This window comes from Suillus bovinus (assembly GCF_016758785.1).
Source record: "Suillus bovinus strain UH-Sbo-P2 chromosome Unknown EDB93scaffold_39, whole genome shotgun sequence".
NCBI classification, from domain to species: Eukaryota; Fungi; Basidiomycota; class Agaricomycetes; order Boletales; family Suillaceae; genus Suillus; species Suillus bovinus.
In genome coordinates this window covers 202,536-215,649 of record NW_024542095.1, presented here as the reverse complement: position 1 = coordinate 215,649, position 13,114 = coordinate 202,536, and the positions used below count along the sequence as shown (strand labels likewise).

Below are 13,114 nucleotides of genomic sequence, written 5' to 3'. Positions count from 1 at the left end.
CTTCAAGCCAATTAGCTTCAAGCCCACCCGTAACTTCTGGTTCACCTGCCACTAGTCCAGTTGTTTCCACCACGTCGTCATCGTGTGATGGGCTACTTGGCCTTGGCCTTGGTTGTCCACTTCCCACTTCGACATCTACTACTTCAAGCCAGCTAACTTTGACTCCACCTGTAACTTCTGATTCTTCTACCACCACTTTGGTTACTCCTACCTCAGCGACATCTTGCGATGGACCACTTGGTCTTGGCATTGGTTGTTCAGTTCCCTCATCCTCGTCTTCCACGTCAAATTCTGTAGGAACGTATACTACCTCGACGCCATCTTTGTCGATGACCGCTGATTGCACTGGAGTCCTGGGTATTGGAATTAGTTGCACTCCGTCCTCAACGCCTGGTACCATGTAAATTTTAATCCTATCGTGCTTGAGACTATTTGATCATATTCCATCGCAGGACTACTACTACTATTGCTATCACAACTGGCATAAGTTCGAGTAATAGTGCATCCACAACATCAGCTTCATCGACCGTCATTAGCTTCCCAAATAGTACGGCCATGAGCAGCTCTGGCATCCTTAATGAGACGTCCACGTTATCGTTGTCAAGCACCTATGTGCTTACCACCACGAATTCTAACTATCAGTATCTGTCTACGGTCTCATCTCTGCTGGTCAATACTGCGACGTCCACGCCCATAACCTCCCCGACTATCTCAAATCCTGACATCCCAACGACGACAGTCTCACTTGCATCCGCCCCGCCGGCCAGTCAGCCTTCTGCAGCACCCATTCCGACATATCTCCCAACAGCTATTATGCCACAGCCTACGCTCAATGTCCAAAATGTGCCAACTACTGACACCTTGATCAGCGTGTTGTTCAATCAGTCCCTTAACTGGGAGTGGGTTGCAACGAATTCGGATACTCAAGGACAGATATTTGAGTACTTCCCCTCGATAATTGCGACAGCACTCGGAATTGATGGTATGTGCTCCTCAACATCGCATATGTGTACACGAACTGAAAATATATTTCAGCTTCTCAGGTACAAAGTTACGAGCTACTTGTCTACGAACCCTCGTCGTATACCGGCATTCAAGACGTCGCATTGCTTAGTACCATCTGGCAGGGTTATATCCCTAATGACCAGGTCTCCACACTCGCTTCGCTTATCTCCAATAAAAAGTCCTCGTTCTATACTGGACAAGAAGGCAGCATACCCGCATCGCTCGCCCAATGCGTTGACCCCACTCTTGCACTGTCATCCATATCAGGTCCCCCTCCAGGCGGCAGCGGCACCAGCAGTAGTTCAAGTTCTTCTGAAGTTCGCGAGGACGCGATTATCGGTGTCGTAACGTCGCTTGGAGTCATCGCACTCATCATCCTTGCTATTGTCGCTTATCGGTACTTCAAGCGCCGAAAAGAGGTCGCGCATCGCCGTCTCTCTGAAAATGTTGGTGATCCCGCAGGCGTACGCCCTGATGGTCAGGATTTTGATCGGGACAGTATCGGCGGTCAGCGGAGGCGGAGCTTTTACTACGCAGAAGACAGTTTACGTGGATACCAAGGTGTCCGGGGTGATGATGATGGCTACGAGCGTCGTGTCTCTCCTCCTATCGTGAGGGAGCGCCGTCACCTCAACCCTGGAACTATTTCCGCTCCTGTTCTGCAAGAGAGCAGTATGAACTGGTGAAGAGGAAGCGTTCTCCAAGCTACTTAGGGCGTTGTGGTCACTGCAATACGCAATTTTGGATACCTGTTCGGTTTGAAATTGTTTGTATAGTTTTGGCTGCGGTGAGTTCGTGATCACGGGAGCCCCGTCATTTGTTAGAGCCCACGATCCTTTTCATAAGTAATTACTTCTCGTCACGGGCTGGCCTGCACCTTCTTATGGCAGTATACAGCATATTTTCTTTGTGTACTGTCTGGACATGCTTTTTACCATTCGTTTTTACTAATACCCCGGGTCAAGGTTTTTTTTGTTTTCTGAATAGCTGTTAACTGTTGACGTTTGATGACTATTATATGTCACGATCATGTGTGTTGTAGGCAAGGATGTTTGATTCGCACTGAGCTTGAGCTTGATTCAAAGGCTGACTGGTCGTTGCGATGCTGCGTGCGCATGTGCTGTAACTGCCTTCCTGATGAAGGCACTGCTGATGCTGAGGGGGTCAATAATTCATGCCGCGGCATGGATGATGATCTTGCTCACGGATGGCAAGGGCAATGCAAACATTTAAAATAGATGGGAATACCTCATCAGCCAACACAATTCACCTTTGATATTATTCCTGACCGATCTTTTCTGGCCTTTATCATGGAGAGTTCATCAATTTGGCGCCTTCCCGAAATCTCCAAGGCAGCGCGGTCCCGGATGAGCATGAGGGGGCTTCCCGCAATCCCAACAAGTTCACTCAGGCCGGACACTCCCCCTTCTTCAATGGTAAGAGACTTCTGGATCCCCCAAGTCTCCGGAGATGGTCAGGTATGGCTTTCCCTGTCACCAGCGCTCAGTTTCAGGTGACTGCTATTCTGCATGTAGATTTACTATGCCAACACAGTCACCGGGCAACTATCTCGTGATCTACCGTTCGATACGGAGGATGAGACGTTTGATTGTGATCTTGCAGGCTTAACTTCATCACAATCGAGCTCTCGTGCTGGCACCGGCGCTGGTCTCGGTTTTTCTTCTTATGGGGATGTCAACGCTCTATCCGTCGTGAATGATCCTTCTCAATCCCAGTCAGATCTAGTAAAGCCCGTCCGACTACTCTATACATCATCATCTCATCACCCAAATAACCTGACTGGTACTCTGATGGCTCCCGTTAAACCGTCTTCACCAAACTTTCTCGCAGACCTTCCACCAGGCCGCACTCGTGCCCAGACAGACTCTTTTGCTCTTCCCTCGAATCGTCATACATATCGTATTTCCGGCGGCCTCTCTAGTTCGAGTCACCAAGCACTAAAGAGGAGTCTTACTACGCGGGAGAGCTCATCTACTAGTCATCAGATGTCTTTGTCTATGGATCAAGATCCTCGTCTCTTGTCGTACTCTCACCGTCCGCATATAGCCAGAAAGGGCTCTCAATTAAAGGAAGCTGCCACATTATCCGTGCTTCCCCATGTCCAGGAACTTCTGCCAGACGAAGATTCTTCTTACCTCCTGACTGCAATACCATCTCTGGAGGAAGTACTTTCTCCTCATCCACCAGAGCTCATTTCTGAATTGCTAGATCGATCTCAAGAAGCTATTCGCTCTGTGATTACACATTTGCAGCAGTTTGGAATCCCTCGCATTGCAGATGACGAAGTGGTCGTCGATCGCCTCATAGGTGCTACTATCGCTTCAGTTCGTGACTTACTCTACGTCTCTGGCCCTTCTTTCGGTCAAATACCAAGCCATCTTGTTCCAAAAGGATCACAAGATCAACAGAGCACGAGCACAGTGTCGCATACGTTACTCGTTCCTGCACAGCGTCGAGCTATTGCGACACTCTCGAAGTTTCTACTCTCTGCGAGAGCGATTTTGAACGACGGTCCTTGGAGCGCAGCTGACAACATTGGAAACCTTGCAACTGATGCCACAGAACTTGAGTGCTCTGTTGTCGATTTCGTGTCTATTACGCAAAGTTGTCGTTGTGATGAGTTGGATTGCGACAAGGGTCCGAGACACTTGCAGGGATACTTCTCAGCGCCACATGCAGGACTTGGGAAGGCCGGGGCCGGGGCTGCTGGGGCCTGGAAAGGATTTGGTTGGGTCACCATCGATGGCAATGAGGAGGCTCCCCGGCGAAGTTTGGACAGTGCAGTCTTAAACGACATCGTGGGGCTTGTGCTGCAGGTACAAGACAAATCAAATGAATTCATTGAAAGCTTACGCGCTTCTGCACCTGGTGGGTAAAGTCCTGCAAGTTCGCGTATTTCGGTTGAAAATCTGCTTCCGCAGCCGGCGTGGTAACGTCAGCTGGCTTACAAATGATGAGTCAGTTGTCATCCCTCCTCCATCACCTTGGCGATCTGCATGTCGCTCGGCATGTCGACATCGAACCGGTGGATCAAGCTGAACTCAATGATGGTGCTCGATATCTCCGGACTGTTGAGAAAGCCAGAGTCCTCGTACGGTCGTTCGAAGCCACTACTCAGGCTGTATATGACGACGGTGCTGCACTACTCACCACTACCCAGAGGATCCGGCATGTAGAAGAATCTGAAATGTGGCGTGGTCCGGATGAACATTATGATACTCTTGAAGCGCTGAACTCCTCTTTGGACTTTAATCTTCAGGTTCTGCGACAGACTCTCGAAAGTCTTCTTGTCATTGTACAGGAACAGACAGATATCCTTGAACGGAGTAACAAGAGCCCTATTGAGTGGCGTATGTCACAACGTAGCCTCATCACAGCAATGTTGGCCGAAGAGGCACTTAACAGCACGAATGACGACCTCTACGATACGAACAATGACGAAGCAGATGATATCCTCAGGAATATTGCATGTAGCGATAATACTGCGGCTATAGCAGAAATACCGGCTACGCCTGTAATAAATGGAAAATTACCCCTGATATCCAATACAGTACCATGGGCTGACCATGAAGGCGAGTGTTCTTCTGTTTTGTAACTATTGGCACAATCTGACTTGAACCACAGATCTTCGCACAATAAGAACTCCCCCTCGACAGGACAAGATAAGGGCATTTTTTGGTGACGATGCGCCTTCTCACTATCTCATCGCCCTCAATGCCGAAACAAAACCATGGTATCTGAGACCGACGTATGATCCTAGTGATGTACTAGTTGACCCTGATGGAACTACGCGAGGCGGAACTGTTGCAGGCCTAGTCGAGCGGCTAACCGCTCATGAGTATGCTGGTAAGTAAGATTTCGCCAGTAGAATCTCCATCTCTCTTAAGTGCAGATTATAGATCCCAAGTTCAGCAAAGCTTTCCTGATGACTTACAAGACCTTCACTACACTTGATGAATTATTCAGGCTGTTGGTAAAACGCTTCTGGATACAGCCTCCAGAAGGTCTAAACGTCCCAGAGCTGGTGGAGTGGCGGAAGCTCAAGCAACAGATTATTCGTATCAGGTGAGTCACGCCATTGTCTCAGACCTTGTAGCTGAAATATTTTAGGGTTATTAACACCATCAAATGCATGGTTCAAGATGACGACGTGTTGGAGAGAGACGACGCGTACATCCTTGACCGCATGGTGGAATTTGTTTCACGTGATGAAGTCATCACTCTACCTGCGGCAAAACAGCTTATGGTGATCATTAAACGTGCTGTGCGTGTTGGATCAGCGTCAGGGTTGCAATATCTGAATTGTGGAATAGCAGCGAGGGCGTGATCCAAACAAAGTGACGATTAGCACGGCTCTAGATCCACCACCTCCGCCAATAGTCCCTAAACGGATGGAGCTACTTGATATTGATGCCTTGGAGCTAGCAAGGCAATTGACCATCACAGAAAGCCAATTATACCAGAAGATTCGACCTTCTGAATGCCTTTTGCGGTCCAAGGAATCGAAAATTGACCACCATGACAATATCGCAAACTTCATTCGCCGCAGTAACAGGGTAAGTTTTTCACTTGTACGTGGTTCGTGGTTCACAGATAAACCTATTTAGGTAGCCAACTGGGTTGCATATGCCATCCTATGCAAAGACGAACCTCGCAGACGCGCTTCCATCATGAAACATTTCATCAGTATCGCTGATGTTTGTTTATTTTGTTAAAATATAGTGTTCTGCTAACGTCTTTCCTATAGCGCTGCAGGCACATTCAGAATTTTTCGACTATGTTAGCCATCGTGTCTGGCCTAAACTCGTCACCTATCCGTCGGCTTAAGCGCTCTTGGGAGCAAGTGGGCACCAGATATATGTCACAGCTGGAAACATGCGAGACAACGATCAATTCTTACAAGACGTTTAATGTCTATCGATACGCCCTTGCGAAAGTTTCCCCGCCGTGCGTTCCATTCGTTGGTATGTAGTCGACGTTACATCTGTGAACGCGAGAGGATTGATCCCAAAACAGGTGTTTTTCTTACTGCCCTGACACATATTCAAGACGGCAGTAAGGATTCCCTTCCCAACAACCTGGTGAATTTCCGAAAACGCCAGAAGGCTTCAGAGGTAATCCAAGATCTTCAACGCTGGCAGACTCAACCGCACAACTTCCATCCCCTCCCATCTGTTCTTGTCTACTTGGATGATGCACTTGGACAGTTTGGCGACAAAGATGTCAGCGATGTCTTCTGGCAGCTGAGCTTAGAGAGGGAGCCGCGCGAAAAGGAAGAAGAGAGACTTGCAAGGATGTTGCATGAAAGTGGTTTCTTTTGAGTTTTGCCAGAATTATTATGCTATCCTGACGTCTTACTATGGGTCCACCAACTCCTCTTGCATCATCGTATTTCATTAGACACCAACTTGAACATACTCTATTGATAAGTTATCTCAGTTACCATTAGATGGCATCCCTCCAATATATTTACCAGTCCAGGATTTCAAGAGCTGAAACCTCATACAACAGTGTTCATTTGCATCAAGGCCACCTTTGTTTCATTGTCTGAAATATTTGGGTAGGGGATTGTTAGTGCTGTGAAGAGGCACAGTATCCTGTGGGTATGATATATCAGTTGTTTTGATCAACACCTGACCATGTTACATCAGTGCTGTTGGCCTACCACAGGCCACCACAAGCAATATATTGCAATGTAGGATATACTTATCATCATGGACCAGTACTACATCACCCATTATACCACTGTCTACTTGTAGACACGATCACAATCTTGCAGCTTGATTGAGACTGTCTTTGTTTCATGATTGTGATCTTCCTGCGAGAAACTCACCGTCGGTCGTGGGAGATTTGCGGTCTGGTTTGCGGTCCCAACTTCCCGATCGAGCGGTGGCGGTGCCTGGACCCCTGGCACCCGGCCGCGCGTGCATGTTGAAGGGAAGGGACGAAGGAGGTGCGGGTTCGATCGAAAAGGGACAGGCGTAAGAGGAGTCAGGACGTGGTGGGAGACGGGCAGGAACTCAACATTGTGGAGTAGGCAGTGGCAGAAGCAGCTCGAGCAGTTAAGCAGTTAAGGCAATGATATGCAACTAAAGTGCAACATACTTGCAAGGTACTCTACTGGTAGTTCAGCAAGACGGCATGGAGCCGTCAATAGAGAAAGAAAAGAAAATGGGATGGACAATGAAGGAGAGAGGCTGTTTCAAAGGTGGTGTGGAGTGGAGGCAATGAACAGGCAGAGCATGTAGTAGTACAGTACTAGTAATCATGCTGGCAGTGATGATGGGTGCCGCTGTGGCAGACTCGGATCTCGTGAACCCTCCCAGCGCTGAGCGAGTGCAACGTTGACAGTAAGCAACTCCCTCCACTTGCGAGCGACATCGACATCCTTGCTCATCAGCTTCGAAACACCAGACTTTGCATACCTGAATATTCCTTGTGCATCAGGGTGGTCGAGGTTGCCATCGAAGAACGAGCGTGCAGCGGCAGCATCTCGTGTGTCACGAGCCATGCGTTGACGCTGCAGAGTGTCGCAGAGCTTCGTGTATCCGACACGCTGGCCATTGGTGTCCGTCCAGGCCATCTAGAATGCATCGTCCGATGCGAAACGCGAACGCTCCTCGACGATGAACTGTGGTTTGAAGAAAAAAAAGAGGTGCGTCAGTTGTTTCCGAGTTGGAACTGCAGGAACTTACCTTCCACTGCCCCCACTGCACTTTCCGCAGTGCCCATGCTTTGCTGTTCTGTCCGGTGCACTTTTTGTACACATCCCCCCAGAATTTGATGGGGATTCCGCGCCCATTCACCACCAGGTACGTTGAATTGTGTCACTCTCTGAACAGAGCACTGATGTCCGTCGAAAAGCGCACAGCTGGTGGTGGCATGACTGTGGTCTTGTCGAATGCCAGCTCTCCATCGTCCAGCTGAAGAATGGCGAGATTGGTGGGTGGGATGGATTGTGTGGGAACAACGGCTGTCTCAGTGACAGAGGTAGGCATTTTGAATGGATGTTCAGCAGAAGACAGTTGCATTGATGCAGCAAGAGGGCGAGGGTATGCTGGTTGAAGTGGTTGCTGAGAAACCCCAGCACTGAAAGCATTGAAGCTTGCGCAGAGGAGGGGAGCAAGCTCACGAGCAATTCGGTTGCTGATCCCCATCTCGAGGTCATTCACTTGCTCGACAAAGGTGTCTTCCAGACTGGCAATGGTGCGTTCCAAGCGCCTGAAGCGCAGGTTCAGGCTCTGTCCATCCTGAGTTAAAAAATCAACTTGAAGTCAGCTGACAGCAGATTAAACATACAGACACGCACCTCAGTAGCTGACTCATGGGCAGGATACACAGTGCCTTCAGGTGGCAGATTGGTGTGGGCCGAGAATTGTGGTGTGAGTGAGGTGGGTTGCTCTGTAATCGACAGGGGCACATTCACTAATTGCACTGCCGCAGGCCTGCTCTGGGCACCAACTGCTTGTAGTGCATCAGCCGCCTTGTGGATGGGCCCGTTAATGGTTAGTGATCAATAAATAAAAATATGAAACTCACCCAGGCATCATTGTTGTCAATGTCAGCTGGTGTGAGACTCTGCACCACACGGCCCCGTTTGCTCCTGTGCTGCACCAGGGTCAGTTCGTGCTCCCCAAATTGGGATGTGATGCGCTGTGCAGACAATTTTGCTGTTTGCTTGCCTGTGTAGCTGCCTCTCATGCCTTTCTTTGCAGGCTGGAACAACCTGCAAATAATGCCGAGCCAGTATGAGCTAGCATGCTAAGACTCTGCATCAGGAAAACATCGGCCATGAGTTGCACTGTGCAAGATTACGTAGCACTATGTAGGCCATGTAGCTCAACAGAGCCTCCTCATATGATACATAGCTCAATAGAGCGCCCTCGTATGATACATATCACTACATACAGCCCTGTAGCTAGTGATGTTCCGGCTCGGCTTCAAGCCCTGGGCCAGGCCAAGCCGGGCCAGATTGAGCCAGGCCTAGGACACAGCCTGACCAGGGCTTTGGCCCAGGCTTCAATTTTGCGAAGCCTAAGCTGCCGGCCCAAGCCGTGGCTTAGCAGTGCACTATCTATTTTGGTATGCAAGTTTCTGTTTATGTTTATGTTGCCATCTGGCGATGGGTATCAGTTTCTCAGTTGATCCATACCATGAGGTATGTGAGAATGAGATCACAGTGAGTCGCCGTTGTCATGTTATGAAAGCTCGCTGATATTTACCCCGGTCTTGAAAAGCAAACATTCAGCAATCCATGTGCCTCTACAGTCTTGCCTGGCACTTCAACTTTGAGCGATTAGAGATTGTATGCCCCCTCGACGCTGCACTTCAGGTATCTGAGTTATAGTATTCAGCGCTTACTCTTCTGGGCGTGCAGAATTGAAGCACTCGAGTGCTACTGATCATCCATCTCCTCTCTCTCGTTCTCATTCTCCTCCTTGTCTTCTTCCCTTCTCCTGCTCTCGTCCATCGTCCGTATTCGTCTGAGCCACGTCAGCAGTCGCTGACGTGTGCTGGGCGTTTGCGCATGGTGTTCGTGGTGTTGGGAACAGCATGGTGGAGCTCAGACATCAATTACATGCAATTCAGCATGTGGGCCGCGGCTTGCATGGGCCTAAGCCCCGGCTTTGGGCCGGCTTGGGCTCGCGGCTCAGGCTTGAAATCTGGTGAGCCTAAGCCCCCCCAGGCCGAGCCTAAGCTGGGGCTTTGAGCCCAAGCCGGGCCGGAACAACACTACTTGTAGCATACTTGGATGCCAATATTAGCTATGCAATCCCACCTCACTCATGATAGCCAATGTTGTGCTATATACCCAATATCATTGCTCCTCAAGCTCTGCACAGCCTGTACTACGAGAGGCGCTCAAATAATTCTAAATCAATATATCTGTTGAGGTAAAACTCTTCTGCCACCTCTCAACTGATCTGGGGCGCGAGGTGAACTGGCCGAAGCACTCGGTCAACTGGTACAACTGCTGCATTGGGTCAATGTTGCCGTGAAGACTTGGTGAGTCGAAAACTCTGTAGATTTTTGTCGAAAGTCTGAAGCAGGCGGAACCAGTGAATATACACCAGCGGGCATGCAAAATGACCCAGACGTGGTGGCAGGTTGAACATGAGCTTTACTTCGCCGACATGAAGCCCTATTAAGAATGATGAGACTTGGCAGTATAAATGCAAAATATCACGACTCACCTGAGATACCCTCACCAGTGTACTCCTCCCGATTTTCGATCACAAGGACTGTATCATAGCGCGCAGGAGCCAGTAATTTCCTGGTGTTTTTTGGTGCAATCTCTGGTGATGCCCGGACCTTGAACACACATTTGGTGCTGTTGAAATGTGGTCGTGCAGGTGAGACCACCTTCACATACTTATACACGTCAACACGGTCTTGCAGTGTCAATTTTCAGCAGGGCTGAGTTCGCAGATTGTGGCGGAGAAACTGTTCAAGAGCAGGAATGATGAGGGAAGTGTTGTGGTTATCAACTAACTGCTGAAACATCGAGTTTGGGAATGGGCATGTCCTAGGGACAAAATATCCGCGAGATGCTGTGAACATCGTGAAACGATGTATCTGCTGAGGTAGGTCTGCCACTCATAGCTGGTGGTGGTCAGCTGGTGAAGGTGTCTTGTCGTCAGAGCCAGAGTCGATACTGGAATCCGAGTCCTGTGAGTGAGAATCATTGTTAGCGGGATGTTGTGAGGCCCGCCAACGCAGATAAGCATCTTGAAGGTAGATAGATTCTTGACAGCATAGCCACGTAGTCATTTGAATAACATAATCATGGCAATTGGAAGCACGATATGGCGAAATCTATGTGGAGGTGTTCAGGAAGCTCCGTGTTAAAACCGTCGGCACTCCCAAACAAACAGATTGAATTGACATAGTGTACCATCGAGTGGATTTTCGGTATATTGAAGTGCTCCTGCACCCCATGTTCAACAAAGATGTTCTTGTTGGCATGGAACAACTCCAGTGTGGCTTGCATGCAAGACAGGCTTTCTTCAGTATGGGACTGGTACTATGCGTAGTAAATAAAGTCCAACACTCCACGTACTGACGCAAGTACTCTGTTGTCAACAGCACCGGCAATAACACAAAGGAAAACGCACTCCAATTCCCTGTAGTCAGCTCCCATCCATTGCTTGCGTTTCGAGATACCTTTTTTGAAGTGCCGTAATCTGGCGTAGGAACTCATTGCCTTGAAATGTGCATTGAGTTCATCCTTGCTGATGATTTTCGAGCACCAGCTAACAAGATGGTCCTTGAATACACCCTTGTGGAGTTGGTGCAGGATGTCAGGGGTCATGCAGAGAAAGATATCATTGTGGGGGAGAGCGGCCCAAAAAGGTGAGTAAATTGCCTGCAGACCCAGCTCACTCTCGAACTGATCACTGCTCATTTCACCCTCAGAGTGAAGCCATAAGTTTGCCATTGTCGTGTCTTGTCTCCGTGGCGCTGACTCTCTCATATCTCCACGGTTGTCATGTCTGACAGTGCATTTTGGACACCTGTTTTCCATACAGCAGGCAACGAGACATTGCTCTGGAAAGTTGGCAATGTATGCTGCCACGATTGGATACAGGCGCTGTACTTGATGATCTGGGCAAGTAACTTCGACTCCCTTCTCACCTGCACTGACCAAATGTTCTAGCACTTGTCCCATGCAGTAGTGGAACAATCAGTAATGTTTGACTGAATGAATGTTTCGCGTGAAGCACTCCAGCTTGGATATGAGTAAGTAGGCGATTAGGATGGCTGTGCGCTTCGATGGCTGACGTTGAATGTCTTTAGAGATGTTGCCAAGTGTCAAGTAGACGGGCCATACTTCCTGATCCCCACGGAATTGCAATAGAGAGGTTTTATCTGAGGCCAGGATCACTGGCGCAACAACCGCCCCTTTGGGTAATCTATGCTGTGAGAATGGACTTAGTGTGTGTTTTCCTTATGTATATACTACACCTCAGCTTACCTGCATTTCCCATCACCAATCTCCTGTCCACATCTCATCAAACACCTGCGTCTTTCCCTCCTCATCTGCAAAGACCCTTTCTGGTACGTATGACACCCCTTGATCAAACTCTGGATTGCTCATAAACTCGCAAATGCAGTCTACTGGGTTGCACAACCACAACTCAAGGTCCTCCGTCTCACGCTGCCCATCATTGGCAGTTCTATTGCCCACCATGTTGATCTTCTTCAGTTCCCATTTGGTCGCACGAGGAAGTTTGTCGATGGCTTTCAGCAGTGAATATTTGCTCGTGAATGAGGTCTTTATGTGGCTAGTCTATGTCCCTGTGAGTGTGTGATCCGAGTGAAGCGATAGCGTGAAGCTGACTTATAATTGGGAGTTTTAGAAATTCATCTATTGCAGTGTGGCCAACACACGAGACCAACCATTTCACTAACCCCCACTCCTCCTCATTGGTAAACGGCGCCCATGGGTCCAGGCCCTGAGCCTCTTGCTGGGCTCGGATGTCCTGGAACATGGTTTCTGCTTGGCTGAGTTTTTGTGTGACTTGCCCAGGGAATGAGTGGATGAAGCGCATCCAGGTTCATTCTTCATCTTCCACCTCCTCAAGCCCAACATACTGATCTTGTCTTTGCAGGGGTCTTTGCGGGCCTTCTCGATTGTCATTGTTGCCATCAGGTAGTCCGTCATCAAGGTCCCAAACTCCATCAATGTCCATAGGTTCTCCAGGTTCGTCCAAGTCACCTCTGGGTGTCACCTCTTTGCTTATTTGCTCACACTCATGGAGCCATTCCATCTGATGCTTACAGGCTGCTGTCTTGCTGATATGGAGGCTAACAGTGCCTGCACTCTTGAAGCTGCCTTTGAGGCAGAAGTTACAATGGTACATGGTGGTTGTGTGATAAGCTGACAAATCCAACACAACGAATCCTGACGTGAGTGACAGCGACAGTTCGATCAAGTCGCACCTAGCTGACTTAGCAAATCCAGGTGCACAATCGGGACATGAAAAATTTCATCTAAGATCACTACCAATTGCGCTGGGGCCATCTTCTGTGGTCCAACACCATGTTCGTTGGGTGAAGTTGGGGAATCCAAGTAGAATCCCTGGAC

General features: G+C 48.9%; 4 protein-coding genes across 4 annotated transcripts; 2 read left to right on the top strand and 2 right to left on the bottom strand.

The window, feature by feature from the left end:
* Nucleotides 1–555: 555 nt before the first annotated feature.
* On the top strand, nucleotides 556–1,691 carry EDB93DRAFT_1087822 (uncharacterized protein; the record flags this gene model as incomplete). Its single annotated transcript, XM_041446082.1, has 2 exons — nucleotides 556–982; nucleotides 1,036–1,691. 2 exons carry the CDS (start codon nucleotides 556–558, stop codon nucleotides 1,689–1,691), a joined length of 1,083 nt encoding a protein of 360 aa, XP_041306373.1.
* Nucleotides 1,692–2,072: 381 nt separating this feature from the next.
* Nucleotides 2,073–6,537, top strand: EDB93DRAFT_1154102 (ras GEF). The gene is made up of 10 exons (XM_041449812.1): nucleotides 2,073–2,483; nucleotides 2,541–3,894; nucleotides 3,948–4,598; nucleotides 4,651–4,872; nucleotides 4,926–5,091; nucleotides 5,137–5,290; nucleotides 5,340–5,582; nucleotides 5,634–5,723; nucleotides 5,774–5,990; nucleotides 6,043–6,537. Exons 1-10 carry the CDS (start codon nucleotides 2,244–2,246, stop codon nucleotides 6,345–6,347), a joined length of 3,642 nt encoding a protein of 1,213 aa, XP_041306372.1. The 5' UTR covers nucleotides 2,073–2,243; the 3' UTR covers nucleotides 6,348–6,537.
* Nucleotides 6,538–7,282: 745 nt separating this feature from the next.
* On the bottom strand, nucleotides 7,283–7,761 carry EDB93DRAFT_548037 (uncharacterized protein). Its single transcript, XM_041456684.1, has 2 exons — nucleotides 7,743–7,761; nucleotides 7,283–7,681 (listed from the first exon to the last, which is right to left on the bottom strand). Exon 2 carries the CDS (start codon nucleotides 7,607–7,609, stop codon nucleotides 7,292–7,294), a length of 318 nt encoding a protein of 105 aa, XP_041306371.1. The 5' UTR covers nucleotides 7,610–7,681; nucleotides 7,743–7,761; the 3' UTR covers nucleotides 7,283–7,291.
* A 3,049-nt stretch (nucleotides 7,762–10,810) lies between these two features.
* EDB93DRAFT_1241316 (uncharacterized protein) lies at nucleotides 10,811–12,578 on the bottom strand (the record flags this gene model as incomplete). Its single annotated transcript, XM_041451862.1, has 7 exons — nucleotides 10,811–11,050; nucleotides 11,087–11,519; nucleotides 11,541–11,653; nucleotides 11,726–11,787; nucleotides 11,809–11,957; nucleotides 12,018–12,267; nucleotides 12,368–12,578. 7 exons carry the CDS (start codon nucleotides 12,576–12,578, stop codon nucleotides 10,811–10,813), a joined length of 1,458 nt encoding a protein of 485 aa, XP_041306370.1.
* Nucleotides 12,579–13,114: the final 536 nt, after the last annotated feature.